This window comes from Bufo bufo, chromosome 10 (genome assembly GCF_905171765.1).
Source record: "Bufo bufo chromosome 10, aBufBuf1.1, whole genome shotgun sequence".
Classification (NCBI taxonomy): domain Eukaryota; kingdom Metazoa; phylum Chordata; class Amphibia; order Anura; family Bufonidae; genus Bufo; species Bufo bufo.
The window spans coordinates 140,450,241-140,467,989 of record NC_053398.1 but is presented as its reverse complement, the minus strand read 5'-3'; the positions used below and the strand labels follow the sequence as shown (position 1 = coordinate 140,467,989).

Here is a 17,749-nt window from a genome sequence, read left to right as displayed (position 1 = left end):
GTTTGGCTCTGAATTAGTACTTAAAGAAAAAAATAATTTGCTCAGTTTATTGAGTAGAATACAAGCGGACGGCTTTTTGAAGGGTATTTTGGGTTCAGGCTGGAGAGTCATAGGGGTCATAGGTATAAAGACTAATGTAATGGAAGTATTTATTGGTTTTCATTAATAGAACTAGAACATATTCATCAGCATCCCCTCTTGAGCTGACCAGGTCATTGAGTTGAAAATAGCAATTCAGGCTTGGGATTAAATGTGCTCTGTTGCCAAATGTTTTCTTTTCAATGACTTCTACATAGCAAATTTACCAAGAGATAAAATTGTTGCAATGTCAAGGCAAAAATTTCCTAAAATCAGGTGTATTTCTGGCGCAGATTGTGGCACAAAGGTCTGCAACTTCTCCCTGCTCATGCTGGGGTCTAAAAAAGTGGACGTGGCATAAACGGGGAAGGGGACAGGGGCGTCTCATTCATCATTTTCTACGCCTGTTTTAGGCGTAGACAATGGTGCAACTTAGAAGCGGTCTTACATTCAGAAACGGTGGTGGATCCGCCGAAGTTATGTAGTGGCCGGCGACTCTTAATACTTCAGTAGATCCACCACCAGATATAGGGGTTATTAAGACCAGCATCTAAAACACCAGTCTTAATAAATGTGCCCCTTTGTCTTTATTAGAAGAACTTTAAGGACTGTTTCACATGAACAAGTTTTCCGTCCGGGTGCAATGTGTATTGTGAACGGATAGCATCCGGACTGAATCCTCACCAATTCATTTGTTTCTCACGCATCATCTCTGTGTTGACTCATTCCGTAACGCTCCTGTAAAAAGGAGGGTTGTACAAGTTCTTTGAATGAAGAGGGGCTTATTTAGGCCAGATGTACACATAAGATAGCTGAACATCTACTACTTCTTCTGATCCCCTCATACATACACATGCCTGCTCCTATTGGCCGAGACCTCATGTGTTCTCTTCTGGCAGTGGCGTATCTCCCCAGGAACAAAAGGATCACAAGGTTGAAATCCAAAAACTTCTCCTCATCTCCTGTGACAGACACCTGCAATCAGAGAATTTGGTGGCCCCCCTAGATATTAGAATTTCAAAATCAGTGGTTTTACCATACATGGACCTATGTGTCAAATACATTCAGAATATGTGTTTGTTTCTCTTTTTGCAGCTACCTTTAGTGTTGTTTGCAGGTTGAGTATTTGTTGGGTTTAGCAGAACAGGAAATGCAGTAGAATATCACTACCTCTAGGTGTCACTATAAACTATTGTGCTACATATGCTCCGATGTCTACTTTGTGCTGTGTCCTCTCTATGGGCATGCTCCCTTATAACAGGACACCATGTGGTTAGAGAAGGTACTACAAGTAAGGCTACTTTCACACTTGCGGTAGCCTTTTCCGGCAGGCTGCCACATCTGTGCTACTGCACATCTGAACAGCCTGCTACATCTGTGCTACTGCAAGTCCACCATGCTGAAGTCCGCTCTGGCCCCATTCACTATAATGTGGGCGGATGGAGGTCCGGCCGTAGCACGGCAAACATGCAGAGAGAGGGCCAGACAAAAATTACCAAATGCTGTGTTTTTTGTCCGCCCGCCTTTCGGCATGTTTGCTGTGCTGTGGCTGGACCTCCAGCCCGTCCCCAATATAGTGAATGGGACCAGAGAGGACTTCCGGTGGCACGGTGCACTAGCGTTAGCGAAGATGCAGCAGGCTGTTCACCCGCCGGAACAGCCTGCCGGAAAGGGTACCGCAAGTGTGAAAGTAGCGTAAAATGTTACAGATTGCGTTATAACCCACTACACCTGCACACTTGTCCAGTAGGATCAAAGGTCACACGTGCAATGGCAACCCTAGCTAATTACCGTACACGCCATTCGTTCTTCACGCTATTATATACAGTGTCATACTCTCTTGCAGAGTATAGAAATTATCTATTGATGTTCACACCCCTCTACTGACAATTTTTTTTTCTCCATTTAATTATTGCTAGCATATTTTGCGAACACGAAACCTACGATTTTAAATCAGGCGACGGCACAAAAATGATGAACAACCCAATAATGCGTTCATCAACAATCCGAAATCACTCTCCATAAAGTCTAATTAAACTGATTTTTCTTCCACCGAGCAAATAAAATCAATCTGAGAACTGCCAAAGACTCAGAAAAACAGAAACTCCTTCCGAAAAGAAGGAAAAAAACAAGCAATAAGCAGCCTGGCCCGATCCAGCATTCCGGTACTGCCGGTGGGGCTTGATGGATATTGGGGATTAAAATATAAATACTAAGCTTCCAGGAGCAGAGGTGTTAACAGCCCCCCCGTCCATGGGGGAGGATAAATTGGATAGGCTTCAAGCTCTCAATTTGCATCTCAATTTCCAATACTGCTGCAACTTTATAAATCTCAGTCCCAATGGGAAGCAGTGAAAGCCATCAATCTCACGTCTGCCATAAGTCAAAAGTCGGGTGAAAGTAGAGAGTGGAATGATTGAACAGTTACTTCATCTGCCACTAGTTATTCTTCATTTCAGGATCTTTAAGGCTGTCCCGTGTATCTGTCAGCACTATGAAGCATGTCACATATCCTGCGCAATAGAAGCCGCGAAGCATTGATGTGAGTGACAAATTGTACCAGCGCATAAAACTGGATAAAACCTGATATTACTAAAAACATGTACAGTATCTTTTAGGTAGAGGACAGTACTATAATAGTCATATTCTTGTACATAGGAGCAGTATTATAGTAGTTATATTCTTGTACATAGGAGGCAGTATTATAGTAGTTATATTCCTGTACATAGGAGGCAGTATTATAGTAGTTATATTCTTGTATATAGGAGGCAGTATTATAGTAGTTATATTCTTGTACATAGGAGCAGTATTATAGTAGTTATATTCTTGCACATAGGAGCAGTATTATAGTAGTTATATTCTTGTATATAGGAGCAGTATTATAGTAGTAATATTCTTGTACATAGGAGGAGTATTATAGTAGTTATATTCTTGTACATAGGAGCAGTATTATAGCAGTTATATTCTTGTACATAGGAGCAGTATTATAGTAGTTATATTCTTGTACATAGGAGGAGTATTATAGTAGTTATATACTTGTACATAGGAGGCAGTATTATAGCAGTTATATTCTTATACATAGGAGGCAGTATTATAGTAGTTATATTCTTGTACATAGGAGGCAGTATTATAGTAGTTATATTCTTGTACATAGGAGGAGTATTATAGTAGTTATATACTTGTACATAGGAGGCAGTATTATAGTAGTTATATTCTTGTACATAGGAGCAGTATTATAGTAGTTATATTCTTGTACATTGGAGGCAGTATTATAGTAGTTATATTCTTGTACATAGGAGCAGTATTATAGTAGTTATATTCTTGTACACAGGAGCAGTATTATAGTAGTTATATTCTTTGAAAATTCTCTTTTTATTGAAAAGTATATTGAAAATACATACTACAACATTATGCAGTGACATATACAAAGTGGTTGATATCGTACATTGCTTTGAGTATACATAACAGCTTGAAGGACTGTAGATATGGACCTAAACAGAATTCCGTATATAAATAACAGGACAATACTAATTTCCCATTTTTCACATATAGACAGAATAATCCTATCCCATTATACAAGTATTATGCAAAGGTTACAGATGCATCTTACCAGTATATAAAGGTCTTGTAGTATGACTGGTGAACATAATGACGCAGAAATATAGTAGTTATATTCTTGTACATAGGTGGCAGTATTATAGTAGTTATATTCTTGTACATAGGAGCAGTATTATAGTAGTTATATTCTTGTACATAGGAGGCAGTATTATAGTAGTTATATTCTTGTACATGGGAGCAGTATTATAGTAGTTATATTCTTGTACATAGGAGGCAGTATTATAGTAGTTATATTCCTGTACATAGGAGGCAGTATTATAGTAGTTATATTCTTGTACATAGGAGCAGTACTATAGTAGTTATATTCTTGTATGTAGGAGGCAGTATTATAGTAGTTATATTCTTGTACATAGGAGCAGTATTATAGTAGTTATATTCTTGTACTTAGGAGCAGTATTATAGTAGTTATATTCTTGTACATAGGAGCAGTATTATAGTAGTTATATTCTTGTACATAAGAGCAGTATTATAGTAGTTATATTCTTGTACATAGGAGCAGTATTATAGTAGTTATATTCTTGTACATAGGAGCAGTATTATAGTAGTTATATTCCTGTACATAGGAGCAGTATTATAATAGTTAGATTCTTGTACATAGGAGCAGTATTATAGTAGTTATATTCCTGTACATAGTAGTTATATTCTTGTACATAGGAGCAGTATTATAGTAGTTATATTCCTGTACATAGTAGTTATATTCTTGTACATAGGAGCAGTATTATAGTAGTTATATTCTTGTACATTGGAGCAGTATTATAGTAGTTATATTCTTGTACATAGGAGGCAGTATTATAGTAGTTATATTCTTGTACATAGGAGGCAGTACTATAGTAGTTATATTCTTGTATGTAGGAGGCAGTATTATAGTAGTTATATTCTTGTACATAGGAGCAGTATTATAGTAGTTATATTCTTGTACATAGGAGCAGTATTATAATAGTTATATTCTTGTACATAGCAGTATTATAGTAGTTATATTCTTGTACATAGGAGCAGTATTATAGTAGTTATATTCTTGTACATAGGAGCAGTATTATAGTAGTTATAGTCTTGTAAAACTAAATGAATTGCAGCTGCACATTGACATGGCTTAAAATTCGAAAGTATGCAAAAGTGAAAGCAAACACATTACACCAACACTCTGCAAACATAGAATAGATAAATCAATGCTGTATTCACTGTGTACAAGGAATATGAAATACTTAGCAAATATATTTAGTACGAAATCATTTGTACCACGTCAAGGTGACCTTTTTTGAACAGAGACCTAAAATATATTTTCTAAGTGCCTCGTATTCAATTTTCATAATGGATATAGCGTTTTAATTGCAACTGAAGAATTTTTTTGCTTCTGTTACTTTTTCCGCTTCAAAATTAACCACAGAACGTTGTACCTCCACCGCCATTGTCACATGTGTCTCCATGAATATAGTGATCTGTCATGTAACTACACTTCATGACTACAATGTTTTGTCGTCCTCGGTGAGTTTTCCTTTAGTCAGATTTATTTTGTCCTCTCATCTGCAAAGTATTAGCACCTGTAAGTCATTCAACCAACATTCCTCCCTATCACTGGATTGCAAATTAGTAGAGGTCCACCTTGGGGTCCAGTTGTCTCAATGGGGTGCAACTGACCTTGTGGATGTGACTCTCTTCGCAATAGCTGCTGGTAATTGTTACTCTTTTGTTGCCATCAGATGTGTTATAAACCTGAGATCTGGATGTTGGAAATCATTCTGGAGTTGGCTTTGGGATCTGCTGAGATTCGGACCTGTCACCTTTAGATAAATGTCTCCACGGTCATGAGAAATGTTTATCTCTGTCCCCTGACCTTCCATGCGCAGCGCAGCAGCCGGGGTTTGTTTCCAATGGGACCAATGGCTGTGAAAAATCTATAATTAGATCTCAGCAATATTCAAAGGGTGCAAAGCAGATTATGAAAATGTTGTTGCAAGCTTTCGAGTGGTGCATTTAACTCTGCCGCCACCACCAGGACCTGTTCCTCTGACATCACTTCAAAGACAACTCTGAAGGGTTGGTGTTCCACGTTCTATATTAGCTTCTTGGGGAACCCGTGATGGGCAGAGGAGGAGAAGAGACAGAGACTGGAAATAGATGTCTACGCTGACACCTCCCAGCCCCCATAACACAATAGACCAGGATCTCTTGCATGTTTCCCATATACCAGGGACAATACTTGAGATGGTGGATTTTCTAGTGTCATCATTCCTGGTGGCATCTTTTACTTCTACTTATTTGGTGCTGGTTTTTATTTGTGTTGAATTTAACCTGATGGAATTTTTGTAATTTTATTGTGCTTATTTTCCGCTGGTGGTTTGTGTAGTACAGTCTAGTGGAATTTACCATTCAGGGTCCTTCTGCAGTTATGGTGAAGCTCTGAGACAATCCTGAGGTACAATGAGTTAATTGTGTTTCAAGAGTTAAATGTTGAGATTTATTGTTAAAGTACTTATTTCATTATGCACTTTATTGCCTGCGCTGTTATGTATAGACAACACACAGTTAACACTGGAAGTTTTAGTCTAGTTTCCAGGGTGACAGACTGGTCCCAACCCCTGGCTAGTATGAGTCTAAGACTAGTATCGCATATGTGTTAAAGCTGTCCGGCAGGCTGTTCTGGCAGAGGATACTGCCGTTCACTGCCAGAGCCTATTGTAATTGGACCCGGTAGGGTAAGCCGTCGGATTCCGGCATGAGTGTTGGGATTTGGCCAGACAAAAACTAGTACAAGCATCGGTTTTTGGCTTGCCGAATCCCAGCACTCATACCAGAAACTGGCCAGATCCTCCCTGGGCCCCATTATAGTCTGTAGGGTCTAGTGGTGCTCTGGCCCTATCCAGCTATGCCAGACACAATGATCTCCGGCAGGATGTTCCTCTGCCAGAACAGGTAACATTTGCATTTGTGACCTCCTGCCAAGAGAAGCCTTATCCAGGAAACACCATTCCTGAGACTAAAAAGCTACCACAAAATGACTTAACTAAGAGACTACCTCTGACAGAAAGAGAACCACCCAGACCCTGTAGGATTTACACAATAAGGTACTGCTCGTTAATGGCAATAATACTTCACTGCTTGTGGAAAGGGTATATTGCTTCGGTGCTCACCACACTTTGAGACAGACTGGCCACCTGGATCTCAAATCTGCACCCCGCAGCCTGGGAACTGCAGAAAGAGTTAATGAGTAGTGATGAGCGGCAGGGGTCATATTCAAATTTGTGATATTTTGCAAATATTTTGTAGAAATTTCGTCGAATATTTGCAAATTTGAATATTCGTTATATTCTACATTCTTTTTTTTTTACTCGAAAATCAGCAAGGTATAGTGCTACTGTATGTATTAGTTGTTAGAATATTCGCCATTTTTTTCCATCTGAAGTCATGATTCCTCCCTGCTTAAGTTGCTTGTGGGCCAATGACTCATTCGCACAGAAGTAAGAAGCAGGGAGGAATCATGTGTTCAGATGGAAAAAATTGACTATATTCGAAATATTCGCGAATTCTCGAAGTGGCGATATTCGAGATAAAAATTGGCTTTTCGAATATTCGTGCTCAACACTATTAATGAGAATGCAATTGCATGCTTGTGGTTATTTGGGGAAGATTGTAAAGTGAACTTAGAGCGAGACTTAGGGAGGACTACTACTACCATCATTGCTTCTGCCTATAAACAACTATTGGGAGAAGCCTACTTTGTAACTTGTGATCCCTAGAATGAGTCCGCCCATGATACAACGTGCTCCCTTCTGTAGATGACTTTGCTGCAGATGAGCGGAGTTACCTAAGGACTTAGCAGTCCTGGGAACAGAGGGAGCTGCTCCCCGAATGTCTGACCTCATATCATACATATTAACTGAACCTTACTGCTGGTGGATTACAGGAGCGCACGATGGGACATCTCACAGGATCCTTGAAAGCCCAGGAATAAGCTCCTGGCTGTCTATATAGGACACGTCTGTAATGTAACATGTACCAGCCGTGTCACATAGGAATGACGAGTCTCTAGCTCCTTCATTCTAATGATGAGTTTAATCTCTTAGAGAGAGAGAAATAGATAGATAGATATATAGATAGATGATAGATAGTGTAGGAGGGTTCAAGAGATGATCTTCGATGATAGATATGTGTCACCGACGCCAGCCGGCTTCATGTGTTATCAACAGTTGCTGTTTGACACGTTGCTATTTAGTATGGCTGTAAATAGCTAATCAGGGCCGGCTCTTACTGGGGGTAGTCAAAGTGCAGGGTGGGTGACTACTCCCCACGTTCCAGGCCGGGTGTTGATTTAGGCTATAAAACACAGGCAGCACTGTCAGGTGGTGTGGATGACTCCTCTCTGACAGTGGAGCTCTGTCAGTCTCTGTGTTGGGACCTGGAAGTTTGGGCAGGGATTAAGGCCTGCTAGTTGGTGTGAAAGCAGGTGGATTCTGCTTTGTCCAAGGACTTCTTCTTTGCTGCATGGTGTGAATGAACACCAGAATCACAAGGTGACTGTTTTCCTTGAAACAGACTTTTTGTTTTGTCATTTACTTATTGTGTGAATAAAACTGAACTGTTTAATTCAAAGACTTTGTTGTTGCCTCTATACTGCGTCCTCTAGATCAGAGCGAATCCCCACAATAGATAGATAGATATGAGATAGATAGATAGATAGATAGATAGATAGAGAGAGAGATAGATAGATAGATAGATAGATAGATAATAGATAGATAGATAGATAGATAGATAGATAGATAGATAGTCACTGCTTGAGAAAGATCCCAGAAAGCGGATCGAAACGTTGCGTGTCTGGTGAATAAAGTTTTCTTCTTATTTTTACGCCTTGTATGTGCCGTGGAATTTCTTCAACCTAGATAGATAGATAGATAGATAGATAGATAGATAGATAAATATGAGATAGATAGATAATAGATAGATAGATAATAGATAGATAGATAGATAATAGATAGATAGATAGAAGATAGATAGATATGAAATAGATAGCTATATAGACAGATATAGATATATATATGAGATAGATATATAGATAGATAGATAGATAGATAGATAAATATGAGATAGATAGATAACAGATAGATAGATAGATAGATAGATATGAAATACATAGATAGATAGACAGGATACTGTAATACGAGGACCTGTCTTTCTACATAATCTGACGTATACTTCCCTTTTGTTCCCTGTGTCAGTTCAGCACTAATGAGCGACTGATCAGAGACTTTCTTGTAAAAAAAAAATCGTCATTTTCTCTTTCAGGTTGGAGAATAGTCCGTCTATAGTCCATTGTACATGGTCCACAGTCCTAATTGACCTTACGAGATGAAAGACGCTGTGTTGTCTTCTGTCTTGAGTCTTGGAGGTGAGATTATCATCGCCCTCCCGCTCTGCAGCGAGCCCCTTAGATTCATGAAGAAGTGTATTATTACCTCCAGCACTAAACACATGGTATCCATGAATGCGATTATCCCGCCGGCATTAGAGTACAGGGTCATTGATGCGCCGCTCCTTCATATTTAATTCCTCCCTCTTCGTAACTGGTGCGTTTGTTCATTTTTCTACCTTCAATAGCTGGGGGAGGGGGCGGCGAAATGAGTCATCAGTGGTATTTTTTGGCTCCGTATTTAAAAGAGGTTTTCCGGTTTAGAAGACTCCTTCGCATATAACCTTGTAGAGTTACTAAAGGGGGGTCCTCTTTTCAGGATTCTCATCTCTTGGCCAGAGTGAAGAGCAGATACAAAGAGCATCTCTTACTCTGGAGGACCTGACCTTTACTGATATGAATGGACACCTTGTAATGCTTCATTTCCCCTGTGGAGGAGCTGCAGGAAAAGTGAACACTTACTGTCAGGTTTCCCCACTTATTTCTGATGATCACTTGGTTCAAATCAGATTTTTCCAAGAGACCCTCTATAATTGCAGACAGCAGAAAGAGAACTTGAAGTTCAGGTGCCTTTAGCAGCTCCTCACCTGCTCACATAGCACACCACTCCTCTGCAGCGAGAACACATACCCCTGAACTGTGATAGGGGAAGAGCTGCAGAAAGGACACACCCTCTGAACTGTGATAGGGAGAGAGCTGCAGCAAGAACTTACCCCTTAAGCTGTGATAGGGAGAGAGATGCAGCGAGGACACACCACCTGAGCTGTGATAAGGAGAGAGCTGCAGCAATGACTTACCACTTAAGCTGTGGTAGAGAGAGAGCTGCAGCCAGGACACACACCCTGAGCTGTGACAGGGAGAGAGCTGCAGCCAGGACACACACCCTGAGCTATGACAGGGAGAGAGCTGCAGCCAGGACACACACCCTGAGCTATGACAGGGAGAGAGCTGCAGCCAGGACACACACCCTGAGCTATGACAGGGAGAGAGCTGCAGCCGGGACACACACCCTGAGCTATGACAGGGAGAGAGCTGCAACAAGAACAAACACCCTGAGCTGCAGCATAAAGGACACTCCCCCTGATAAAGAATACACCTCTGAGCTGCCAGCCTGAAGAGAAGCAATAGAGCAACTGAAACCATGAATGGGGAGATTTCTGGATCCACGTGAGGTACTGGGTTGGTCCTAGCTTTGTTAGACTAAACCCAAACACCCGAAAAGTCCTAAATAATTTCATGTGCATCATGGAAAGACATTTAAAGGGGGTTGTCCCACAAAAAATATTCTACAGTTTTCAAACAAGCACCTAGATATGAATACATTTGTAATTGCTTGTAATTAGAAATTCTGTATAGCCACTGAGTTATGCAATAAAATGTATCTGTAGAGCGCCACCTGCTGTTAGTTCTTTTTCTTATTTCTTTGACCTGCTCACTGAGAAGGCCGCACATGCTCAGTTTCATCCTTCAACTGCCTCCTGAGCTGTGATAGGGAGAGAGCTGCAGCACAATGGACACGCCCCCTAAGCTGCAGCAGAAAGGACACTCCCCTTTAGTTGCCAGCTTGATATAAATCTAGAAGAGCAATGAATGTGAAGATCTTTGGATCCATGGAAGGTCCAGGGCTGGTTCTAGCTGTGCTATATGATGTCTGATTTTCATTTTTTACATGAGTCATGGGAGAACCTCTTTAAAGGAGTCCTTGATTTAGGATCCTCATCAGACTGAAGAGTGGCCACTAATCGTTCTCTCACTCTAGACGGCCCATCACTTCCATCCGTTGCAGAAGTGGTCCATTGATTTTGCTGGGAACTGTGAAATTCTCAATTTCTCCTGTGGTGGCGCTATAGGAATGTTGAACATTTGCTGTCAGATCCTCCAGCAGATGACAGCTGATCGCTGAAGGTCTCAGCAGGTCCTGTGGTCAGCTTATCAACAGGGGATGATTGTGTCAAAAATGGACCGTCCAAAGTGGACAATCCCTTTAAGGAAATGCAGGGTTGTTCATCTTTTGGGGGTGTCTGGTAGACTGCCGCTCCTGGCCATACCTACAAATGGAATCATACTTACCATCTCCACCGCCGCCGCTGCCTCCCTCAGGTCAACATCCGCTTTGATGCTGCGGCCAGTCATCGGGACTTGCCCCCCTTTTGTCACATTAGTAATTGAAGTGAGGCAAGGGAGGCAGTTCACCGCTTCAGCCAATCATTGGCTGCAGCAGTGTCAAATCGGATGTTGACAGCAGAGGTTCTGAGCAAGGTGAGAGGGGGGGGGGGAGAGCTGAACAAACACCCCCAAAAGTTGAACAACCTCTTTAATGTATAAGCAATGCTTTCACTGGTCCTGTATATATTAATGGGCTATACTGCAGGGGTACCAAGATGTATATTAGCCAATCAAGTAAGTAAGTTCACCCATGTGCACTCAGGGAACTAAGAACCAAACTGATAACATGAATTAAAGATCTGTCAATAGCAACTTTTAGGAGGTGATGATTTCTTGGAAATAAGTTCCCAATGTCTGAAGCCTAGCATGGTGGTCTCCAACCTGTTGTAAAACTACCACTTCTCCAGCAGTCAGAGCACGCTGGGAGTTGTAGTTTTGCAGCAGACAGAAAGCCACTGGTTAGAATGAGCACAGTGTTCTCTAGTAATGAGGCAGCATACGAAATAGGCTAAAAAACATCTAAATGAAAGTACAAAATAGGCTAAAAAACATCTAAAAGAAAGTACAAAATAGGCTAAAAAACATCCAAAAGAAAGTACAAAATAGGCTAAAAAAACATCTAAATGAAAGTGCAAAATAGGCTAAAAAACATCCAAAAGAAAGTACAAAATAGGCTAAAAAGCATCCAAAGGAAAGTACAAAATAGGCTAAAAAGCATCCAAATGAAAGTACAAAATAGGCTAAAAAACATCCAAAAGAAAGTACAAAATAGGCTAAAAAAACATCCAAAAGAAAGAAACTTGACAGAGTGCAGCAGAGCACTTGAGGGCAGCCGTGTTTACACTAATTGCCCATGAAATGCCACCGTGCGTCGAAAACTTTACTCACGCCTAAAGTAAAAGACAGATTATTTATCCAATTATCCAATTATCTGAGTTTTTGTCTAATTATTAATGGCTTTTTTCTGAATAAATAGAATTAAACAGTGTGGCGGCTTTACTCGCCTGTAATAAGGACACCCACCAATTTTCCAATAACCTCGCATTAAGTGTTTTGTTTTCCGTCAGAGATTATTGCGCCATGCGGATATTTCTTGGATTTCAATGGCCGGACTGCAGTAAAAGCATTTTGTCATTTTGTATCGTAGAGCTTTATTGATTTGCAGACCTCCAAAACGCCCGCTTTCAACTTTGTTCTGAGACGTATTGACTGATTAAATCCATGGTGTAATGATTGGAAACTCTGGGTGAGAAATGTCTTTCATGACCATCTGGGGCTTCTGGCCTCATTGCTCTTGAGAGATGAATTCTACCTTTTAAGCTTAAAATATTTATGAAGTCAGCAGATAAAATGCGGCCGGGAAGAGAATATAACTCCGTGTTTAACAGCAATGGCATTTTTTATACCCATTAAACATTAGATAAATAGCGGGCTGGAAATCTGAACGCTCACCGTAAAGCAGCGTCAAAGAAGAGACGGCAATTCTTCACTTCAGTGCGCTGACCGATAAAGAAATCAACGCCTTCCTTCCACTTTGTTCTGAATTGGGATTCACGAGTCTTGTTATAATAGCCTTAGGGTCTATTTTTTAGTTTACACTTTATTTTTTTATAATTTTTTTATTTTTATTCCACTATTTTATGTTATTGTTATGCTTTATTATCTTATCTTTATTATCTTATTTCTTATATTTTCATTTTTGTTTCTATATGAAATTGTTACCTTGTTGCCAGCCTGTTATAAATCAAGCTTAGGGTACTTTCACATTAGCGTTTTTCTTTTCCGGCGCTGAGTTCCGTCCTAGGGGCTCAAATCCGGAAAAGAACTGATCAGTTTTATCCCCATGCATTCTGAATAGAGAGCAATCCGTGCAGGATGCATCAGGATGTCTTCAGTTCAGTCTTTTTGACTGATCGGGACAGAGAAAAAACCACAGCATGCTCCGGCCAAAAAAACGGAACACTTGCCTGAATGCCGGCTTTTTTTCCCCCCATAGTAATGTATTAGTGCATTCAAAATACCGGCATTAAAAAATGCGAAAAAAATAAATGCCGGATCTGTTTTTCAGGATGACACTGGAAAGACCGATCCGGCATTTCAATGCATTTCTAAGACGGATCAGGATCCTGATCAGTCCTGATCAGTCTTACAAATGCCATCAGTTGGCGTACGTTTTGCCGGAACTGCTTGCCGGATCACTCTGTCGCAAGTGTGAAAGTAGCCTTAGTGTCCTCTGAGTTTTCCTTGAAAGAGAAAGGATGTCAGGGAAGCTCCTCAGACATAACAGGGCTCTTACTCCCAGCCCTCTTACATACTGGTTGGTATTTTATAAATAGGACATGACATACCTCTGATGAATGGACCATATAGTCTTTACAGATTCCATCATAAATGGCATCTATTTTTTCCTAGACCGTTCCTCCTGCAGGTCTTTGACCTTTCATTATATTCAGACTTCAAAAAGAAGTCTTATAAATGAATTTTGTGTCCCAGATATCAGAGACTGAATCCGAATCATACAGTAATTTAGTGTGGAATGAATGAGTCTATTATGTGCGTCTTCAGTCTTTTCCGCTCTGGTTCTTCACAGTCCTTGAAAACTCCTTTTGTAGTCAAATTTGATTGACGTCTATATTTGCCAGATTCAACTGGTTTCCTGATCAGTGCTTCAAACTGTAGACTAGAACAGTAATAATCCTCTAGTAGAGCAAATGAATAAAAATTGGTAAAAATCATAGTCCATTGTATGCTTTAAAGGGGTAACTATTTGCAATACTTTACTTGTTTGTAAGGAGAACTTGGTTTAATTTTGTAATATTTGTGAATTTTTGATAGATTTAAGAACTGATACTTTTGTATCAGTCAAAACAGTTGAATAGTCGAGACGTTGGAGCATATAGACCTCATATAGACTGTGGTCTTCTACTCGAAAGCCCCTTTCTACAAGGACAAGCATAGAATCAATAATTAAGAGCAGCTCCTTCCCTGATGGACGTGGCCCAGCTATGGAATACAGGGCTGGACATTAATTTGAATGGTTGGCATGCTATACTACCTTCACGGGAAATGTATATTGAAACTTCTCTGGTGACACTAGCTGATTGCCCAGATTTCAAGGAGCTTTCGAGAATGAGTTGTTTTGATGAGTAAACACCATTTTCTTCATGTAAATGAATGGGAGGATGTCCCAGCTAATGTGATGGCAGATGTTGAGGGAGAGAATAATCGGGCTGTTGGATTTCAGCATGCCTGATCCTTTTGTTCTAAGGAGATAAGCAAACAGTGCTGGAGTCTGGAAGTGCTTACTCTACCTTCCCTACTAAGAACACATGCACACTTGGCAGATATAAATCTATATGTGGGGTTTGGAGAGATAGTGTGTTAGAAGAGTATTTTTTTGTTATAATTCTTACTGGTTCTTTCACTCTAATTATTACTTGTTAGTGTACCAGTAAATATTACATTTGATAGTAGGTTAGAGACATTACTTGTTGGTGATGAGGTGTAGTGAGTGAGGTAGCAAATATAGGACCCCTATTGTTCTGTAAAGACTGCATTATTGAGTGGTTATATAGTTCAGGACATGCATACTGCACACTGGATATCCAGAGTAGGGGCCTTTAAGTTACAAAAGGCTGATGCATGAGACAAAAAACTTAGCTTGACTGGTGGCATCAGTCAGGTAAGATGGTGTCATCGAATTCCCTTCATTCTGTACTACCATGGGGCTTTGATCATGTACAGTGTTGGTAGTGTGGCGATAGGAGCTCGCCCCATTGTTTTTGCATGCCAGGTGATTGATTGTTACCTACCTTTAACCTTTACATGATTTGTTTGTAACTTTTGTAACTGTAATGTTTTTTTTTATGTATTCTATCACACTTAGCAAAAATTTTATTTCACCTAGCTGGTTTAAGCCTATTTGATTCTCAAATCTTTGAATTCACTGTAAAACAGATAGCTATCACATGTGTGTGAGTCTTGCTTTACATAGAAACTGTATGAATTGATGCTCTAAACTAACGATTCTACCATAATAAACATCAACAATGTGTTGAGATTGCATGTATTGTATTAATGTGGCCTTTGATTTTCTTCAGACTGACCCCTACATTTCCCTTCCAGGTTGTGGTGAGTGACAGGATACAGGGAACCAAGTTCCGCCTGTACGGAAAAGGTGTGGATGAGGAACCCAAGGGAATTTTCAGGATAAATGAAAATACAGGAGAAGTGCAAGTCACTAAAGCTCTTGACAGGGAGGCCATTCCATCTTATCAGGTATGTATACTTGAATTAACTCTGTCTTCATTATATTAGCCACGAGTGGCTTGAGATGGTATGCTCCATTCTGATTGTGTCATTGGCTATAAGGTTTACTCAATGACCAAATTTATCATAGAACTTTCCATAGTATATGTTGTTTGGTCTCTATGGTCCACTCAAGTTTTTGGTCCAGTAGGTTATGAAAAGAAGAACCTTCATGGTGACTGTTAACCTTGAGCCAGTGGAGAGTTTCTAATTTTCAGAGTAAAAGCTTATTCTTTCAACTCTACCTACTTGTGAAAATGCTTGAGTAGAAAGTGTGAGGTATGGTGACGATGGTCCTTTGTCTTCTACCTGGACTGCCATTGGGTTTGTAGATGACCAAAATTTTGTAGCCTGAGCCTTAAGGTTACTCATGTTTGACTATACATTATGGGACACATTTATTAAGACCAGCGTTTTAGGTGCGGTCTTAATAAGCCCTATAGCTGGGAGTGGATCGCCGAAGTTATGTAGAGGCACCAGCTTCCTTGCTGTCTTACATTTAGACCATTTTCTACCCCTAAACCAGGCATAGAAAATGATGAATGAGACAGGCCTGCTGGCCCACCCCCTTCCCCGTCCATTCCACACCCACTTTTTAGACCTGGCGTGAACGGGGATGACGTTTCTGCTGCACCATGGCATCTGCGCCAGATATACGCCACAAAAGTGGCGCATATCTGGACATAAATGACCCCCTATGTTATTTTGTGTGTGGAGCAGTTATCACCTTGGTCACAAACTATTTTTTTTGGATATATAGGGAATCCACTGTTACCTCGTAAAATTGACTTGGGATCTGGGTGGTAGATCCAAAGTCAAGGTCTTCAATGTATAGCATATGAGCAAAAATGTATCCGTCATCTCATTCCATGTCCTAACAATTTTGCCTGACCTCACACATCCCTCTTACAAATTTCCGATGTATGTTCTCCCAGTGTCACAATGTCCCACAGATCCATTGACTGGTCTCCAAAAGGAAGTATCTGCCATTGGATTTGCTATAGAGCTACAAAGTACGAAAAGAAAATGTGTATCCTCCACCCATTGTGCCTGAGTCTGTACAGTTGCATTGCTGTATTATTTTCCAGGAGTTACAATTGAAGAGTGGGAGTACTATGGAATATATATAAGGTGTATACTTTGCTTTGTTAAAGCACAATACATTATAACATATAATTATATTTTCATGACAACAATTAGAAAGGTATTGACTGTTGACTTACCACAATGTTCCCTGGAACTTCTCTGCTTAAGTGCAGTTTACTTGCTACGATTGTGCTGCTTTGAATGTTAAGGGTATTGACAGCCCTATACATGATTTAAGTGCGGTCTTCAAAGAAGACATGTTATCAGAGTCATACTGTAACTTAAAGTCTCCAGGACTTGGGTGCAGCTGTAACCTTTCCAACCCTTGCATAACCCCTCATTGACAACATGATTGGATCAAGGTCTGTGGAGGCACCTGGGTAGAATCAGTCTGAGGGTTTGTTCCCATTACACTCTAGTAGTACCCAAATTATAATGCCGTAAAGCACCTAAACAATACCAGCATAGTGTGGTGCCCATATAATACTGGCATGCTATATAGTAAAATACAGTGTCTAAATGATACTATAGCTGGGTCATTACAAAAATTCTAAATGACCTTCCAGAAATAAGAAGGTCCATCATGGTAGAAGCCCAGAGGAATTTGTCCTCTTACCTCCTATTTTTATACCTACCCTTGTTTGTTAAAATAAATTCTAAGATATGCAGATGGTACCTTCTTGATATGTTGTCCCTTAAGTTGTCCTTATTTTAAACTTATTACGCCCTTACCCCTTTCCAGCTTCAAAATCAAGATAGTTGAGTATTAATAGGTCAACATATGGGCTTAGTCTCTTTGATGGTGTAAACTATGTATTGGATCCAACCGTTGACCTCATTTGGCACTGTGTGTTATTGCATTCCAGGCACACATATAAGTCATCTTAGACTCTACAGTCCTTTGGCCACCCCTATAAAGCATGGTGGAACCATCTAGAGGTAAATCAGAACTTATGAGAACACTGGATTATTTCATGGGATCTCATTAGATTTTTCCTTTTGAATATGAAGATAATCTGTAGTTATGACATTTTTGAAAGTTGTATTGGAAAACTTTTGTCTTGAGGATTCTCCTGTGAGCATTAGGTTAAA

The 17,749-nt window shown here is 40.1% G+C and overlaps 1 protein-coding gene across 1 annotated transcript in view; it reads left to right on the top strand.

Moving 5' to 3' along the window:
• The window catches only part of CDH13 (cadherin 13), a 530,998-nt gene that overhangs the window by 250,262 nt on the left and 262,987 nt on the right, over positions 1-17,749 (top strand). Inside the window, exon 5 of the mRNA XM_040409712.1 lies at positions 15,389-15,541. Within this exon, the coding sequence (XP_040265646.1) occupies positions 15,389-15,541 (153 nt within the window). The remainder of the gene's footprint in view (positions 1-15,388; positions 15,542-17,749) is intronic.